Here is an 18643-nt window from a genome sequence, read left to right as displayed (position 1 = left end):
CACACTGGGGAGTGGGACCTGTAACCTGCATAGGCCGTAACCTAGGAATCAAACTGTGACCTCCTGGCTCAAAGGGGGACGCTCAAACCAATTAGCCAGTAGGCCAGGCTCAGTTTATCTCTTAATACTAAGCAGTTCTGCAAAAACAGTTGTATGCCAGCTAAAGGGATAAAATCTTGAATACGTATGTCATGACTTCACAGGATGGACTATCTGTTCCTTTCCATCTCTCCGTAGCCCACCCTGGCTCCTCCCAATGGCAGGCATACTTCCAGTCCTGTGTCTCTACCTGTCATATAAATTCTATATAAAGTGTATCCGCTCAGTGATCCTTTGGCTGGAACGGAGCAGGGAAGAGGGGACGGGTGGGGTGGGGGGTTAAGGGGGGGTGAGGCTGTGAAAATAAAGGATTAAACTTGGCCAGAGCAAGGTTTGGCCTTGGCCCAGGGCTGCTGGGGTAAACTTTATACTGTTGGACTGTTCATCTTAAGATTGTCCTGTTACCTTGAAGGTTTAGGGTCAGGCTACACAATGGATGTTAACAATAAGGTTATGGTGAGGCTACCTGGTATCAAATGGATCCCTGGGGGAGGTGCTGGGAGGAAGGTCAGCCAAGAGAACAGCGGGCCATGTCCCTGAGGCCAGCCCTCAGCAGACACAACTGAAACAAGGTGGGTGAGCTTCCTGGACGGCAGTGCTCCCTGTTACTGCCACACACACAGCTGCTGTCCGCAGGACTCCATGCGACAGGACAGCCGGAAGCTCCCTGCCTGGGCTTCCCTGGCCCCTGGCCCCTGAGAGCTCTCCCACTGGCGATTTGCATCACTCTCCCTTTCCTCTACTGCTGAGCCCTGCGGTTCTGAGTATAATGGCTTTCCTGAGTTCTGAGTCCTTGCAGGGATTCTTGAACCTGAGGGTGGTCTTGGGTACCTCCTGAACTTGTGAAAACCAAGTGATGACTATCTCAGATATGCATGGTTGGTTTAGCATCTCGGAACCAATAGGTGCAACGCACTGTATCAGTAGAGTACAAAGAAAGGCCCCTGTGATCAGATGCAGAAGAGTTCAGGGGCCTAATGAATTGGAGGTAGGAAAGGTCACTCAGGAAGGGAGGAGAGAGGAAGGAGGAGGGAGGAGGGAGGGTCTGGCCTGGGATCCTCAGGGGACTCCAACGGTTGTGAAGGGCACCAATGACTGGCCTCTCTGAGGAGACTTCTCAGCAAAGAGCTGAAGGATAAGCAAGAGGCGGTTGTGCAGAGACCAGGGGGGCAGACAGCAAACATAGCCCAGTCCTGAGGCTGAAGGGCACCTGGCCTGGTGAGACACCAGGGGGCAGTGCAGCTGACCAGGGAGCAGGAGCAGGGAGGGGCCTGGAGATGACCCCAGGGGAGGGCAGGACTGGGTGCTGCCACAAACAAGGCAGCCAGGGCTCCTAGACTCACCTTGGGGTTTCACGAGAGGCAGCAGCTCCGTGCAGACGTCTCGGGTACCAAAAAAGTTTGTTTTCATCGTCACTTCTGCTTTAATGTGAAACGGTGTGGGATCATTCACTTTCAGGAGAGAAGGAGAGTATAGTTAATAAACAGTAGCCATGTGGTACTATTCCATAGAATGACATAAAATGTGAATTTTGGCCTGGCCTGTGTGGCTCAGTGTTTGAGCGTCAACCTATTAACCAGGAGAAGTCACGATTCGATTCCTGGTCCGGACACATGCCCGGGGTTGCGGGCTTGTTCCCAAGTGGGGGACTTGCAGGAGGCAGCCAATCAATGATTCTCTCACATCATTGATGTTTCTATCTCTCTCTCCCTCTCCTTCCTCTCCCTCCCTCTCTGAAATCAATAAAAAAATATTGAAAAAATAATAAAAACAAAATGTGAATTTTGTGTAGAATTGGCGTCCATGCAATGACCATTTCCTTGTTCCCTGATGTTCTATAGTGTCTGAGATGGTGCCATTCCCGGAGGCTGGTGAAGGGTGCACAGTGGGATCTCCAAACCTGTTTGTGCAATGTTCTTGTTTATTTAAAAATCCATTCAACATTCACTCAAATGCCTTCAAGGCTAAACCGGCAGAAACGGTGACAACCTAGAGAAGACTCCCAGGCATCTGAGCCAAGAACAACAAGGTCCTTGGGCCACAAAGCACTCCAGCTTCTCTTGCACTATGATCTAGTCGCAGCGGTTCTCAACCTGTGGGTCACGACCCCTTTGGGGGTCCAACGACCCTTTCACAGGGGTCGCCTAAGACCATCAGAAAACACATATATAATTACATATTGTTTTTGTGATTCATCACTATGCTTTCATTATGTTCAATTTGTAACAATGAAATTGGGGGTCACCACAACAGGAGGAGCTGTATTAAAGGGTCGTGGCGTTAGGAAGGTTGAGAACCACTGAGTGGCACCGTGCCCCCTGCCTCTCCTACTCCCCTCGGGAACCATCCTGCACCCCATACACGCGAGGAGCCCCATTGTACCGATTCCCTGACATACCAGCCACCCTGGCTGGAGGTGCTGGGGTGTCCCCCCTCCCCCGCTGCAACCACCCAGCCTTTTACCCGTGAAACCAATAGCTGCGTTGTTGACCAGCACGTCCAGGCCCCCGTACTCCTTGCGCAGGAAGTCGCGCAGGGCGCGGATGCTCTGCAGGTCCTGGATGTCCAGCTGGTGGAAGCGCGGGCTCAGGCCCTCGGCCTGCAGCTGCTGCACAGCCGCCCGGCCCCGCGCCGCGTCCCGCGCCGTGAGCACCACGTCCCCCGAGAACTGGCGGCACAGGTCCCGCGCGATGGCTAAGCCGATGCCCTTGTTGGCCCCGGTCACGAGCGCCACGCGGCTGCAGGACGACATGGCCGGGCAGGAGGCTCGAGAAGCACTTGCGTGGAGAGCGGAGCGGGCTGTGGACGCCCAATGGCTGCGACCAGGGCCCGGGAGGCTCCGAGCATCAGCGCACGTGCTGGACTGGGCGCCAAGGAGCCTCTTGCCCAGTGAGCAGGCGCAGGCGCAGGCACAGGGGGCAGGTGCAGTCCCCGCCCCCTCTGGGTGTGGCCCAGGGACCCTCCCACGGGTGCTTGTTAGGTAAACAAGGGCTGCCTGCAGGGTGACAGGTGGGCTGGCCCAAGTCTAAGGTCACTGTCCGCTGGCTCAGCCTGCTGGGCAGTAGAGAATCATTTTGATTGGTTGTGTGGCTACCTTTCAACTGAACCCTATCGTTGGTTCTCCAAGGGTTTTTCCTGGGATTCCCCTAACCAAGCTTTAGGAAATGGAACATTTGTACAGACTGCCCTCCTTCCTGGCCCCCTAGCCTGCTGCCCCCCTGTATTTTCTAAAATATATTTTTATTGAAATCAGAGAAGAAGGGAGAGGGAGAGCTAGAAACATCGATGATGAGAGAGAATCATTGATCGGCTGCCTCCTGCACGCCCCCCACTGGGGATGGAGCCCGGAACCCCAGCCACGTTCCTTGACTGGAATTGAAACCGGGACCCTTCAGTCCGCAGGCCAGTGCTCTACCCACTGAGCAAAACCGGCTAGGGCTCCCCCCATATTTTAAAAAATATAGCTTGAAAACAGAAGTCTTTGGAACTGGAATTGTGGAATAAGCTGTGTGAACATGACAAGCACTCACGTGTGTGTTGATTTGTCCTCTAAGTGTGTGAAAGCAAAGCTCTGGCTCATCCCTGGGTGGTTCTTACATGACAGTGGGCAGCTATTCATGTGAATCATCGCAGGGTTACCACCTCTCTAGACCAGAGATTTTCAACCAGTGTGCCACAGTGTGAGACATTTTAAAACATGCAATACCTATTTATTCAGGGGCACTGACCTCTTTTCCCTTAGGTTGTCAAATTTAAAAATCCTAAATACAAGCATGTCAAACTCAAAGGCTAACACGGGCCAAATAAACAAGGTTTAGGTTTATGAGGGCCGCAAAAAAACAAACGCCTCAATTTTCATAGAAACGTCGGTTTATTTCGATAGAGACATGCTGAATACAAAGGGACAAAGTAGATGAGTAATTGTTAATGAGTATTTGTTGTGTGCCGTGTGTGGCCCGTGGGCCACCGCTTGGCATGCTTGGCCTAAACAACAAGAGCTGCCCCGTTGGTGAATCAAAATTATGCTATTGTTTTTGTCAGATCGGCAAAAAATACATATATTTTTGGTGTGTTGCAGAATTTTAGTAATTAGTTTGTGTCCATGAAATGAAAAAAGTTGAAAATCGGTGCCCTAGCCCTAGCCAGTTTGCGTAGTGACTAGAGCATCAGACTACAGACTGAAGGGTCCCAGGTTCTATTCTGGTCAAAGGCATATGCCCAGGTTGTGGGCTTAGTTCCCAGTGGGGGGCGTGCAGGGTGCAGCCAATAGATTCTCTCTCATCATTGATGTTTCTATCTCTCTCTCCCTCTCCCTTCCTCTCTGAAATCAATAAAAATATATTTTAAAAAATCGGTGCCTTAGTCACTTTCAAGGTCATTTAGTTACCTGTATGCAGATGCTCCAGTGTAGAGGTACCAGGTAGCTTGGTAGCCCTTTCTCATACAATAACTCGTCAGGATGCATCCTCAGAAAGTGGATCCTCAGAAAGTCCATAAATTAGTTGTGATGGAAATGAATTTTCTTCCTATTTAGTACTTACAGCAGAGGAATAGGGGAGTATAAAGCCAAGTTTCATGTCTGTGCTGTCCCTTATGGAAGCTACTAAGCCACAGGTGGCCATTGAAATGTTATTTTAATCACAATGATACAGTTTACATTCAGTTCTTCAGTTGCCCTAGCCACATTTCCAGCGCTCAATAGTGCGGCACATGTGTTAGTGGCCGCTGTGTGGGACAGTGCAGACATATGCTATTACCAACACAGCAGCAAGTTCTGCGGGAAAGCAAGCTTTAGGTAGAATCCAATTATATTGCAGTTTCAAAGTAGGTTTGGCAAAAAAACAAAACTCACAATCAGGGAAAGACCTTTACTTTTTTTGACTGAAACTTTCGTGGTGATAATTGTAGGTTCATGGGCAGTAGTAACAAATAATACAGACATTCCTTACACTTCCCCTCTGTTTTCCTCCATCGTAACATTTTGGAAAACTATAGTACAGCCTGTCCAGGTAGCTCAGTCGGTTAGAGCATCCTCCCATATGCCAAGTTGTGGGTTCAATCCGCCCTTAGTGCCGGGAGCCAGTTCCAGCATGTCATAATTGCAAGAGTTTCATCAAAAGGTTGATGGAACTTGGGGACTCAACAAGGGCTGAGTCACATATGTTGTTACCTGTTGGGAATGGCTGAAGGCATTTCCCCAAACCTGAAAAGGGATGATTGCTTGGCTGCCAGACAGCTCAGAGCATCTTAATCTACATGTTATTGACTCCTACTGGCCAAACACCTGAACAGCCATAGGCAAATTCTTCCAATCTGACAATGGTTGTGTATATGGAAACTCTACCCTTTGAAGTGTATATCTCCACCTCGCCTTAGGACAAATTGTGTTAATAAAAAGCAAGGGGTCCTGAGACTAAGAAGATCTTAGTTTCTTTAGGTAGGCTTCTCTGACCCCCAAATGCCTTATGTTTCGTCTCTGGACTCTTATTTAAGTTACACACAACCCTTCTCCAGATTGCTGAACCCTTCTAGATGCTGGAACAAGAACCCTGGCACCTTAGGGCACATACAAGACTCAACCAACGAATGCGTCCGTAAGTGGAACAACAAATGGATGTCTCTCTCTCTCTCTCTCAAGTCAATAAATAAATAAAAATTAAAAAACTTATAGGACAATGTCACAATCAGAATATTGACACTCACACAATCCACCCACCAATCTTATTCAAATGTCCTCAGCTTTAGTTGCACTTGTGTTTGTGAATGTATTTGGAGCTATACAACTTTATCAGTTCTGCAGGTTTGTATATCCACTACTATTGTTAAGATATAAAACATTTCCATCAGCACAAGCATCTCTCCTATTGCTCCTTTTTAACCAAACGTACTATCTCTTGCCCATGACCCCCAACCCTATCTCTTGGCAACCACTAATCTCATCTCCATTTCCAAAATTTTACTGTTTCAAAATGTTACATAGATGGAGTCATACAGTATGTATTTAGGATTTTTATTTTCATTGAGGATAACTTAAGAGCTTTGTTTTGGATTTTCTCCCTTATCCAAATACTAGTGGCCTGGTGCATGGATTCATGCACATTGAAAGGAAATTAATTAGAATAAATATTTTAATATGAATATCAACAAAAACAACCAAATTCATGATCGACAATGACAGATCAAAACACGTGTGCGATTGGCACCAGCGAGAGCTTTATATGTATGGTGCATGGATGAGTCAATGTTTATTTTTAAATTGCCAGTGTGTGTCATATATACCAGTGAGTGGGTTGGTCAGATGGTTGGACGGATGTATGGTCGGTCATTTAGCCTTTTATATAGATAGGCTTGGTCTGTCACTTGCTGGATTCTTTCCACACCACTGTTTACTTTCTTCTATAGCTGGGGCGAGCCAGTGTTAGAAGGAAGGAAGGAAGGAAGGGGATGGGTCAAATTTACTAAGAGGGCCACTCAGCAATAGCACATGGTGTGTAGGGAACTTTGGTGAGAGGCCTGCTGTTTCAAAAGGCGTATTCTAAGAGGGCATGAATCATGATTTTCAGCCTGATTTGTTTATCATTTTGGTACTGGTAGCAACACAAGAACCGACAGGTCAGTAGGGCAAGATCCTCCAGAAAATACAATATATAAAACATCATGTAGTAATGAGAATGTAGCATTGGATGTAAGTGGCGTTAAGAATTAATGGGAGAAAGGAAGAATTATTCCAAAAATGGTACTGGGGAAAGGGAATAATGATTGGCAAGAAAAAAAAAAAGATATGTACAACATCAATTAATTTTCTAAAGAGAGAAAAAGTATTTTCTCACTTTCTAAATTAGTTTTATTTATAACACCACAAAACAAGTATGAGAAAACTCAAGTAAAATGTATATTTTTCCATATGGGAAAAGAACTTTGTAAGCCTGGGAGCAGGAAGAATCACAAAGGGAAGTACTGACAGATTGGACTATGGGAACCGTTTTGAAAATGTACTCTGAAAAGTATGCTAATGTAAAGCCAGCGAATTAAGCTCTATTTGGATGATTTTGAATCTTTTTTTGCTGTGTCAAATTTGTGTCTTGATCCGGGTGGCGTGTTTGAGCCCCTCCCACTCCCCATTCATAGCACCTTGTCTGGGTTCTGAACATCCCCGATTTCTGTTATTACTGCTGTTGGCCAGTTGGTGACCCTTAAGTTGTGAGAGTCCAGTCTGAGATCATCCTGGCTGCTATATGGAAAAAGAATTTTATCACATCACATCTTTTAACTTGTGGAATGAACTCTCTTTACCACCCACTGGTTGGAAGTAGTTATTTCATTTGTCCTAAAGTACACAGTTCCATGGTGTCTGGATGTTGGGAAACAGTATCCTATATAATAAAAGGGTAATATGCAAATTGACCCTAGTGGTGGAATGACCAGAATGACTGCTCGACCAGTCTCTATGAGGTGCACTGACCACCTCTTGGTCCCTTTTCCCAGCTGGCAGGCTCTGATCTCCCAATGGTGAACAGGGAACTGGGGGTCAGTGGTGGCGGGGGGCGGGGCTGGCTGCGGGCAGTGGGGAAGATGGCCCTGATTGCAGGCCAGGCCTAGGGACCGTACCGTGCACGAATTACATTGTTATATAAATTATTATGCTCCCAGGGTCTTCCCTTGCCCGGGCTTACTTACTCTCATAAAACTCAGCTTGACCCTGGCTTTGCTTCTTACTCTGCTTGTTTGGGGTGGTCGGTAAGTATTCCTACAGGGTACAGCATGGACTGAGTCGGGGAATCACTTTGTGGCCGAGCTGTTTAGTAGATAACTAATTAAAAACAATTGACTTGATTCTGTCAAAGATAAAGCTGGATACTCAAGGGGTAATGCAGATTTGAACCAGTAATATACTATTGCAATAGGGAAGAGGGTCCAGCATGAACTGAACTCAACGGGGCATTTTAAAGGGAGAGTGAGGGAGTAGGGTGGGGGACCAGCGGGGCTTGAGTCAGGGAAGTGAAACATTCCTATCCATGTAAACGCTGATTAGGGCAGCTGTGTGGCTACACAGAGACTGAGAGACAGAGGCTCTATCCTTTCTGATAATTACATTTCAAAGGAATGGCTTTGAGGTCCTTGAGAAAGACACTCCTGAGTTGTAGGAGGTACATAATATCACCCACGCACTGAAGGAGGATTCTCACAGTATGAGCTTTTTTAGTCAATGCTCTAGGAAGGGTGGTAAAGGGCCGGCCATCAAGTGTTACCTAGAACAAAGAGTAAATTCTTCTGGCCGCTTTGAGCTCCTTAAGGGGAGCAGGCCATTCTGGGGAAGTAGCCTGGAGCTGTTAGGAACAATGTTAGTGTTTGTTTAACTCTTTAATGTGGAAGGGGTGGAGTCCATGAAATCACTCGTGCTCAGTCTGCAGATTGTGTAAGTGAAGGTTGATGACCCATTGAGATGAAGGCTTAGTTTGGTCAAGGAAAAGGGGAGATACATTATCTTCCTTCCTCATAAAAAACAAAAACAAAAAACAAAAAGTTTTGTTTGCTCCTTTTCTTCCTGTCTTGAATGTATTGTATGAGTGTGTGATGACTGGAGCTGCAGCAACTATCTTGAGACCACGAGGAAGCAAACTAAAAGGTCACTAGCCAGCTCCCTAAGAAGGGTATTGTGTGGAAAATTAGAAAAAGCGTTGATTTTTGATGACATCACTGACTCTTGGGTCCAAATCTGGGACCATCAATCCAGCCCCACCTCCTATCCTTTTCAGTAAACTTTAAATTTTAGAATAGATGTACAGTGGGGCCTTGACTTACCAGTTTAATTCGTTCTGAGACCGAGCTCGTTAAGGAGCTCGTTAACTCAAATTACTCTATCAACTCAATGCAAAAAATCGGCGGAGAGACTGCTGGTATCTCAAAAAACTCGTTAGTCGGGACACTCGTAAGTCAAGGCCCCACTGTATTGAAAAGTTGGAAATGTGGTACAGAGAATGCCGATATATCCCTCATCAAATTTCCCCAACTATTAACCATCTTACTATGATGGCTCATTTGTCACAAGTCAGAAACTAGCATTGGAACAGTAGTAACAACTGAGCTCCATGCTTTATTTGAATTTTACTAGTTCTCCCCCCCTCCCCCACCCCATGCCCTTTTTCTATTTCAGGATTCCCTACAGAATATCACATTGCATTATCTGTCTTCTCACCTTAGTTTCTGTCGGGAGCCGGGTCCATCCTTGCTGTTTCAAGGGACCTGGCATATATGGCATACTGTTCTTAATATGTTTGCTCACCTTCTTGGCGCTATGTGTTTTAACCAAGGTCACCTCTCCAAGAAAGGTTGTTTCCCCAGGTAGGGATTTTTCCCTGAAGTTAGGGAGGGGATAAAACCCCTTAACTAAGTGCCAGGCGGGTAGTTAATCACTTTAACTACAAACAATCACACTTAAGCTACATAATCTTTACTCCCTGGAATGGAGATAAGAAACGCCCTAACCTTTGGAATAGAGATTGATAGGATTGGAATCAACTGGTATAAATACAGATGTAACAAGACAACAGCACACAGAACCTAGAGACAGGACTTGGCTGGAGATCCTACACAGAACCTAGACACAGAACCTAGAAACAGAACCTAGCGAGAGAACCTGGCAGAAGAACCTAGAGACAGAACCTAGAGACAGAACCTGGATAGAACATGGCAAGAGAACCTGACTAGAACCTGGTGACTGAACCTGGCTGGAGATCCTGGCTAGAGATCCTGGCTAGGCTGCTGATCAACTGAAGGCTGTCTCCGTGTCATTCCTTCTTCGCCGACTCCGTCCACACCTTTGGGGACCCCTGGACCCACTGGGGTTGGACCCCAGCAAGTTTCCTCTGGTCTATGACAGATTCTCAGTTTACTGGTGTTTCGTGACCTCTGACACAGTTTAGGAGTACTGTTCAGGTGCTTTGGGGGTTGTCTGATGTTCTTCTCAAGGAAGAACGCGGTTATAGGATTTGGGGGAGGAAGACCACAGGGGTGAAGTGCCCTCCCTACACCCTGGCATGCTATCACCATAATTCATCACTGACTATGTTAACCCTCAGCACCTGGCCGGGCATGGCCTGCCAGGTTTCTCCACTGTACACTTACTTTTCCCTGCTCTCCATACTGCACTGTACACTTGGAAGCAAGTCACTAAGCCTAACCCACAATCCAGTGGCGATGGGGGGGGGGGGGGGGGCGGGGGGCAGAAATTGAGCTCCACCTCCGCACACGGAGGAGTATTTACTTAAAACAGTGGTTCTCAACCTGAGGGTCGCGACCCCTCTGGGGGTCAAACGACCCTTTCACAGGGGTCGCCTAAGGCCATCGGAAAACACATATATAATTACATTTTGTTTTTGTGATTAATCACTATGCTTTAATTATGTTCAATTTGTAACAATGAAAGTACATCCTGCTTATCAGATATTGACATGACGATTCATAACAGTAGCAAAATTACAGTTATGAAGTAGCAACGAAAATAATTTTATGGTTGGGGGTCACCACAACATGAGGAACTGTATTAAAGGGTCGCGGCATTAGGAAGGTTGAGAACCACTGACTTAAAAGATAGGGACTTCTGCCCTAACCGGTTTGGCTCAGTGGATAGAGCGTCGGCCTGCGGACTAAAGGGTTCCAGGTTCGATTCCGGTCAAGGGCATGTACCTTGGTTGCGGGCACATCCCCAGTAGGGGGTGTGCAGGAGGCAGCTGATCGATGTTTCTCTCTCATCAATGTTTCTAACTCTCTATCCTTCTCTCTTCCTCTGTGAAAAAATCAATAAAATATATTAAAAAAAAAAAGATATGGGACTTCCGCAAGGCTGATCCTGGGAGAGCTAGGCCAGGGAGGGTGAAGTGGGGTGGGGCGGGGCTCGCCAAGCAAAGGGGCGGGGACTTAGGGGCGGGGCGCGTCGAGTGAGTCGGGGGCGGGGCTAGCTGAGCAAAGGGGCGGGGCGCGTCGGCGGGATCGGGGTCGCGGGGAAGCTCTGGCTGCCTGGGCTCGCAGTTCCGAGGTCGCGGCGGAGGCGGAGCAAAAGGCGGGTTGGGTGCCGGCCCTGAGGGTCAGGCCTGGGACGCGTGTGTAGGGAGTCCCTCCCCTCCGCTGGTCGGGCTTCAGAGCGCGGGCTCCGCGCCGCGGGCCCCTGAGTTTCCCTGTCCGCGACTCCGGGTCGGGGGACTGACCCCGTCGGGTGCGGGCGTCCTCGGCGCTGCCGGGACACACTGCGCAGGCCCCGGCGGAAGCCCGCGGCGGGGAGGGGCTCCGCCCGGCGGCCAGGGACTGGGCTTCGGTTAGTGAGGACGCAGGGCGGCCAGCCTCGCCCTCCGCGGAGGCCCGAGTCTCGTCTTAACTCGCGCTCACCGTGCGGTGTGGGTCTCCACGTGCCCTGGGCCAGCCGCCCCGCCGCCGTCACCACGGAGACCTGCCCCGGCGCCAGGTGAGCCGGAAGCACTTCCGGGCCGGGGCCTCCGGTTGCCCGGGTAACGGGAGCAGCTCGCGCTGGAGCTTTGCTAATATTTTAGTTTTTTGATGTGAAAAGAACGGAGGTCGCATCGCGTACTCCGCTAGGCCCGGAAGTCGCTCATCTGGCGAATGTAGGTCCGCGAGGCGCAGGGCCGCGGGGTGGGCGCTGCAGGCGGGACGGGGAGCGCGTGCCGTGCCCGGGCTGGCGGCCGCCCTGGCTCCACGTGCAGAGCTCGCGCGCCCACGGGCACCCGCGCGCGGCCGGGCACTCGCCCAGGGACCCGGCTCGTCACCCTTCGGTGGGTGAAGCAGGGAGCCTTCCAGGGCCGAGGCGGGTGGTAACGGTGCCTGGTCCCCTGTCTTGTTACCCACGCCTGCCCGGTGTCGGTGGTAGATTTAAAAGCAGCTGTTGGTCAGAGTGCGCACATAAAATCCCAGCTCTCCCCGGGTACCGTCACCTCGGCATTCATGCACGTGTAAGTCACTGTAGGAGCATATAAAAGTCACAGTAAGCGCCGCCTCCCCTTGCGCATAATTGGCTATCTTTCCTTAAATTTGGTTTTATAAACATACATAATGTTTATAAATCAAACCTAAAAGGGGTCATTGATGTTTCTGTCTCGATCCCTCTCCCTTCCTCTCTGAAATCAATAAAAATATATTTTAAAGAAAAGGGGTCATTGAGTTTGAAATGTTCTGAAACTTTGTTTTTTTTCCCCTTGGACATTTTTACACCTTAGCATATATTTTTTTCCCCTGTTGGTGGCTACATAATATTCCATTGTCTGAATCCTGCTGTTTTTTAAATTCTCACCTGAGGATATTTTTATTTTAAATATTTAAATTGATTTCAGAGATGGAGAGGAATTGAGAAAAACATTGATGAGAAAGAACATAGATCAGCTGCCTCCTGCACATTCCCTACTGGGGATCAGCCTGCCATCCGGTATGTGCCCTGCCCAGGAATCAAACGGAGGTCTCCTGGGTGCATTGGTCCACGCTCAACCACTGAGCCACACCAGCTGGGCTTTCTAAAAAAATTTTTAGAGAGGAAGGGAGAGAGAAACATTGATGTGAAAGAGGAACATCTATCAGTTGCCTCCTGTAGGTGACTACTGTATAAATTTATATACACACATTTTTTTTTTTTTAAAGGAACTGTTGCCCTAACTGGTTTGGCTCAGTGGATAGAGCGCCAGCCTGCGGACTGAAAGGTCCCAGGTTCGATTCCAGTCAAGGGCATGTACCTTGGTTTCGGGCACATCCCCAGTGGGAGGTGTGCAGGAGGCAGGTGATCGATGTTTCTCTCTCATAGATGTTCCTAACTCTCTATCCCTCTCCCTTTCTCCATGTAAAAAATAAAATATATTTCAAAAAAAAAAGAAACTGTTTTAGAGGGACCAGTAAAATGTGCATTCCATTACTGCACAAGGGATCATGATTTAGCTCTCAGTATAAAAGTTCTATAACTAAAAACACTTTAGAGAAGAGGCTTACCAAATAATATGTTTGTCTATTTAAATCTTTAAAGGTACCAAGAACAGTGATTATCATTCATTGGGAGAAAAAGCAAAGGAAGTGCCTTTTATTTTCGACTGGGCACCTAAACGGAAACTGCAGTTGTAGTATGAAGAAGGGTAGAGGAAGAACAAGCCGGATCAGAAGACGGAAACTCTGCAGAAGTTCTCCATCAAGGGGAGGTACAGTGTTTACTTGTTTTGGTGCCAGTGACATAAAAAGAATCTTGTTGCTTGATATTAACAGGTGCATATAGCTTTTCTCAAGGGCACATGGGCAATGTTCACAGAGAATATTTCTTAAATAATTCTCTTTGTAATTGTGCCATTGTATTCTTTTTAACCCTGGTGGGAATATAAACATATTTCTCATTCCTTCAACTGTGTCTTTTCTGGGGATGACTCCCAGGTTTCTGTTTCTAGCCCTGCCCTCTCTCCTGTCCTCTAATTACCTGCAAGGTATCAATGTTTGGTTATAAACTCCTCATTTTGAGTTCACTGTAACCCAGTTTGAAGACAGGCTGCATGTGAAAGTGCCTGGCCACCTGGGAGGTACCACATTGATAAGGTCAATTTTACCAGTTGCTTCTCCTGCCTCTTTGAGACGATCATATGTTTTTTCTTTTTAGTTTACATTATTTTTACATTTTAAAATTCATTTATTTTTATGATAACACTGAGACAATTCATCAGAGGTTTTCTTTTTAAATGGTAGTCTGATTTTATAGTGATCTTAATCACCATTTTTTCCTCCATTGATTAGTGAATGAGAGCTACAAGCCTGAATTTATAGCGCTTAAGAAGTGGTTGAAAGCTAGGAAGTTTGAAGATACAAATTTAATACCTGCTTGTTTTCCAGGTGAGTCTGGCTTTCAGTTCTCATGACCTTTGTCACATGAGACATGGGCACAGGTGACAGGAAAGCAGGGGTGAACCTTGCTGTATTATCTTGGGGAGCGTATCTCGTATTATGTCAGGCTTCCTGCCTTGTAGCTGTAATTCTCTTTTAAAAAATATATTTTTATTGATTTCAGAGAGGAAGGGAGAAGGAGAGATAGAGAGAAACATCAGTGATAAGAAAGAATCATTGATCGACTGCCGCCTTCATGCCCCACCCTGGGGGTTGAGCCCACAACCCAGGCATGTGCCCTGACCGGGAATCAAACCCTGACCTCCTGGTTCATAGGTCGACGCCCAACCACTGAGCCATGCTGGCCAGGCTGTAGCTGTAATATTTGAGAAGGTGGATTACCATGCTTTACCTTGTTCTAGAAGTAAATGAAGTGGCTTGTGGGAAGAAATGCCGAAATGGTGAAATAAAATTCAAAATTACAAAAGGGGGATGAGAATAGAAAAATAAGGCGAAGGCAGGAATAAGGATAATTCATAAAAATTGTGATTATAAAATCTTGCGCCCTCTCAGAGGCGAGCCACCAATCTGATGTTCCTTTCCAGCAGTGTAGACAGGTTATATGGCCAGTGACCCGAGTCCTAGTGTTATTGTCCATCAGCAGAAGCGCAGACGTTCCTGGAACTTAGTCTGTAATAAGCTTTACTTTTATACGGTCCTCGTGGCCACTTCCCGCTTCGCCTTAGTAAGTGCAGCTTGCTAGGCTCTGTTTTCTGAACTTGAACACTATGTTGTAGAAATATCGGTAAAGCATCTTCCAGGTTTATCCCGTATGCCAAGTTCTGTTCATATACAGGGGTGGACGGAAGTCGGTTTACAGTTGTGAGTACTCAAAACACAGAGTTTATTCTTGTAATGCATTAATTATTGTATTACTTATTTGTATTTCAACTGTAAGCCTACTTCTGCCTACCCCTGTATCTGGTTGGAGCTACATTTCCGCTTAAATTATCATACAAGTCTAAAGGAGACCCCAGCGGAGGAGGTCAGCTGAAGGGTTCCTGAGAGACCCAGAAGCAGTTCTGTAGAAGGTGCTGGTCTTTAGGTCTTGATTCTGAAGCTCACTTTGCCCTTCGAGGATTACAAACTCAAGGGGAGGTCAGCACATTTACATTTTCCAGAGCAGCTTCTTGATCTTCCGGGATTCAGGGTACAAGACACCCGGCTTTGAAGTTCATGCACATCATCTATTCCAGTGATGGCGAACCTATGACACTCATTTTTTTGGTTGATTTTTCTTTGTTAAATGGCATTTAAATATATAAAATAAATATAAAAAGTATGTCTTTGTTTTACTATGGTTGCAAATATCAAAAAATTTCTCTATGTGACACGGCACCCGAGTTAAGTTAGGGTTTTTCAAAATGCTGACACGCCGAGCTCAAAGGTTCGCCATCACTGTTCTATTCAGAGTGTCTCTGAGGCCTGGAAGCTGCAGTAGATTCACCCTTTCCTGTCTTTGCGTTCCTAGGTACCGGGAGAGGGCTGATGAGCAAAACGTCCCTGCAGGTGAGCATCTCCCTTGGCCTTGAGACCCAGTGCAGATGTTGCTGCTTTGTTTTTGCGGGTTAAACCAAGTGGATTAAACATATGCTCGGCACACAGGCATGTTGTACTTACAGATACGTTTCAGTACAACTCTGCCAGTCGGAGTTGCTTGCCGCGTACCGGAGACAAACCCAAGGTGCAGGGCTTGCACAGAGCAGCTTATTGTGCTGTCACCTGAACACGCCTGGGCAGGCGACCTGGCTGGTGTGGCGTCCCGTGGCCGTCAGAGGCCCAGGACTAGCAGCTCTCTACCCATGTCCTTAGAGGAAGCTGCCACCTCAGGTCCAGCGTGTAGCTCCTGGGGCTGGAGCAGCGGGACCCAGCAAGGGGTGAGCAAGGGCAGCTTCTGCCGTCCAGGAAAGGGGACCCATGAACCAGCCTCCTCTCCCGCTGCCAGCGACCAGGTGCGCAGCCCCAGCGGCGGGAGGCGACACCTGTCGGCAGTGCCCTTCGGGGGGCTGGGGTGAGGAGGAGGGAGGCTGTTGGGTAGGCAGCCAGCAGTCTGCCACAGCGGAGTTTATAAACCAGATCATGTGCTAACCGTGCACGGGAGGGAGCCGCTCTCATCTGAGAGACTGCGCGTAGCAGAGGAGGTGGAACCGAGCGAGCAGGAGGAGGCCTTGGGGCCTGTCCAGGGGCCAGCCTGCTGTGGCACCGGCGGGACAAGGCTCCGGACCCCGTGGGCTGCCGTCTCCTCCCCTGGAAAACGAGGTGAATGGCATGGTGATCTGATCTCCAAGGTCCATTTATGCCATTTAAAGGACAGAATACAGTTTTCTGTAAAGCTACCAGTTAGTTCCTTAATTTATTTTTATTTAAAATTATTTTAATTTCTTAATTTAACTTATATAAACCCCAGCCTTGTACATACTAGTATGTTTAGCGTAAAGAATGGTAACTTTTAGTGTTGTAATTCTATTATGCTATTTTAATTTTTAAATAACTTTATAATTATTGTGGTAAAATATATATAAAATAAAACTTACCATCTTAACCACTTTAAGTGTGCAGCTTATTAGCATTAAGCACATGCACGTTGCTGTGTAATGTTTTTGTTTTTTGAACAGAGGTGTAATTGACCTCATTCTGTAGCAGCTTTTGCAGAGTAGACATATACCTCTCATCTATATAGCAGTGACTATAGGTTATTTTTTTAAATAGGTTTTTATTTATTTTAGAGAGAGAAGAAGGGAGAGGGAGAAAGAAACATTGATGAGAGAGAAACATGGATCGGCTGCCTCCTGCACACCCCCTACTGGGGTTTGAGCCTGCAACCTGGGCATGTGCCCCAATCAGGAATCAAACCTTGACCTCCTAGTGGTTCATAGGTTGATGCTCAACCATGGAGCCACGCCGGCTGGGCTGCACAGCTTTTAAGTGTTCAGTTTGATGAGTTTTGATGATGAAGAGATTTACCCCAAGGACCATATAGACCATTTTATCAAGTGGCTTTAAAAAAAATCCTCACCTGAGGATATGTTTTTATTGATTAGAGAGAGAGAGAGAGAGAGAGAGAGAGAGAGAGAGAGAGAGATCCACACGAGAGAGAAACATTGGTAGGTTGTCTCCCTTTACCCGCCCTGAGTGGAGATCAAACCTGAAATCTAGGTATGTACCCTGACCAGGAATCGAGCCGAAACCTTTTGTTGTACAGGACGATTCTCTAACCAACTGAGCCACCGGGTGGATTTTTTAAAAACCATAAAGTCACGGATGTCGGGGCAGGAAGAGGTGGTAGTGGTGATCTAGTCTAATCCCGATTTACAGATGAGGCAACTGGCAATGGCACCCAGCTGATTTTTGGCTGAAATTCGTAACTGAGATGCCAGTTACAACGACAGCAGGACCTTACGCCTGGCTTGTTGGCGACTTACTTGTTTCTGGGGTCCGTTACTTGCACCTTAATTTTCCTTTCTCTGTTCCCGTCTCCGTGTGAAGAGCTGTACTTCTGCACGTGCTAAGACGAGCCCCTTGTGCTGGTGGGCTGCTCTTGCTTTAGCTGGTGGACACAGGCTAAGGGAGGGTGGGCCATTTCTAGGGCAGCCGCTGGATACATGGGGTTGCACCAGATGGGTTTTTGTGTGTGAGTGTGTGGGGTTCTGTCTGTTTCCTGAAGGTAGCACAATTTCCTGGCCTAAGAAAGCGAAGGAACAATTTGATTTGAGGTGTCAGTGTTTCCACTTTCCTTTCTGGTGAAAGGTTGACAGTCACATAATTGACCTTTAATTCCTGCTGGGGTCGTAGTGCCTGCGCTGGAGCGGCCTTGCCTACCTCCGCTGACTCAGGCTTGGCAGGTAGTCGGTGTGGTCTCTGTGGTTGGGCTCTTCTGGGTTCTTAGTAGATGAAACGGAGGACTTGAAAAGATGTGCCCTCACAGGCCCTCCCAAGCACCGGCGTTCTAAACTCTGCTTTCTTTTTCGGGAAGGAGGGACAGGTGATTATTTCGTTGCCTGAGAGTTGCCTGCTCACCACGGACACAGTGATTAGGAGCTACTTAGGGGCGTACATTGCTAAGTAAGTGACCGCACACATGCTACCTGGGGCACCGCTTCTCCTTAAAGTCTGTCCATCGGCAGGTGTGTCACCTGAGGCAGAGTTCAGGAGGGCCCAGCCCCTTGCATAGCCGATACCTGCAATGGTGCAACAGGGCTACTCTGGTCTGTGAAGTTTGTTTTAATTCATGGCAAACTGGGAGGTGGGTTCGAGTCCTGATCTATCCCAGAAACTGCAGATGAAATGGGATAATGAAGGAAGTCAGGGCTGAGCGCCTTGCTCACAGTAGCTTGTTCTCCATCGTAGTGGAGCGTGACAGATGGCAATTTCTCTTTTATTTTTACCCTCATTGTACTTGCTTGAATTTTCTTTCAACTCTGAAGAGCTGTTGACATTAGGAAAGAGTTAGTCTTATTTAGCATAGGAGAGAGGGGGCCAGCCTTGAAGGGGAGAACTAATTTCCAGCTCATGTTCTCCTGGGCCTCTGTTCGGGGCCCTGTCTGAGGACAGTGCGTGAGACCTCAGCAGAAGGGTTTCTAAATTACGAGGTTTGAAAGATTGAATTGTGTCTTAACCCAGAGTAAATTCTGAA

At 47.5% G+C, this 18643-nt stretch overlaps 2 protein-coding genes across 6 annotated transcripts in view; one reads left to right on the top strand and one right to left on the bottom strand.

Annotated features, from left to right (window-relative positions):
* LOC111822969 (carbonyl reductase [NADPH] 1-like) overlaps positions 1–2912 on the bottom strand; it is a 3841-nt gene extending 929 nt beyond the window's left edge. The window contains exons 1-2 of the mRNA XM_006104187.3: positions 2563–2912; positions 1443–1550 (exon numbers count right to left, since the gene is read on the bottom strand). Of these exons, the coding sequence (XP_006104249.1) occupies positions 1443–1550; positions 2563–2851 (397 nt within the window). The 5' untranslated portion in view covers positions 2852–2912. The remainder of the gene's footprint in view (positions 1–1442; positions 1551–2562) is intronic.
* An 8224-nt stretch (positions 2913–11136) lies between these two features.
* The window catches only part of SETD4 (SET domain containing 4), a 19587-nt gene continuing 12080 nt past the window's right edge, over positions 11137–18643 (top strand). For 2 of the 5 annotated variants that reach the window (XM_014446557.2, XM_014446556.2), the window contains exons 1-4: positions 11138–11557; positions 13115–13283; positions 13864–13959; positions 15482–15519. In XM_014446557.2, the coding sequence (XP_014302043.1) occupies positions 13211–13283; positions 13864–13959; positions 15482–15519 (207 nt within the window). In that variant the 5' untranslated portion in view covers positions 11138–11557; positions 13115–13210. Of the gene's footprint in view, positions 11558–11884; positions 12060–13114; positions 13284–13863; positions 13960–15481; positions 15520–18643 lie in introns of those variants that run through there. The other 3 variants (XM_023745501.1, XM_014446559.2, XM_014446561.2) reach the window with 3 other exon arrangements.

This window comes from Myotis lucifugus, unplaced genomic scaffold (assembly GCF_000147115.1).
Source record: "Myotis lucifugus unplaced genomic scaffold, Myoluc2.0 scaffold_552, whole genome shotgun sequence".
In the NCBI taxonomy this organism is placed as follows: domain Eukaryota; kingdom Metazoa; phylum Chordata; class Mammalia; order Chiroptera; family Vespertilionidae; genus Myotis; species Myotis lucifugus.
The sequence above is the reverse complement of the archived record's forward strand: the minus strand, read 5'-3'. Positions and strand labels throughout refer to the sequence as shown.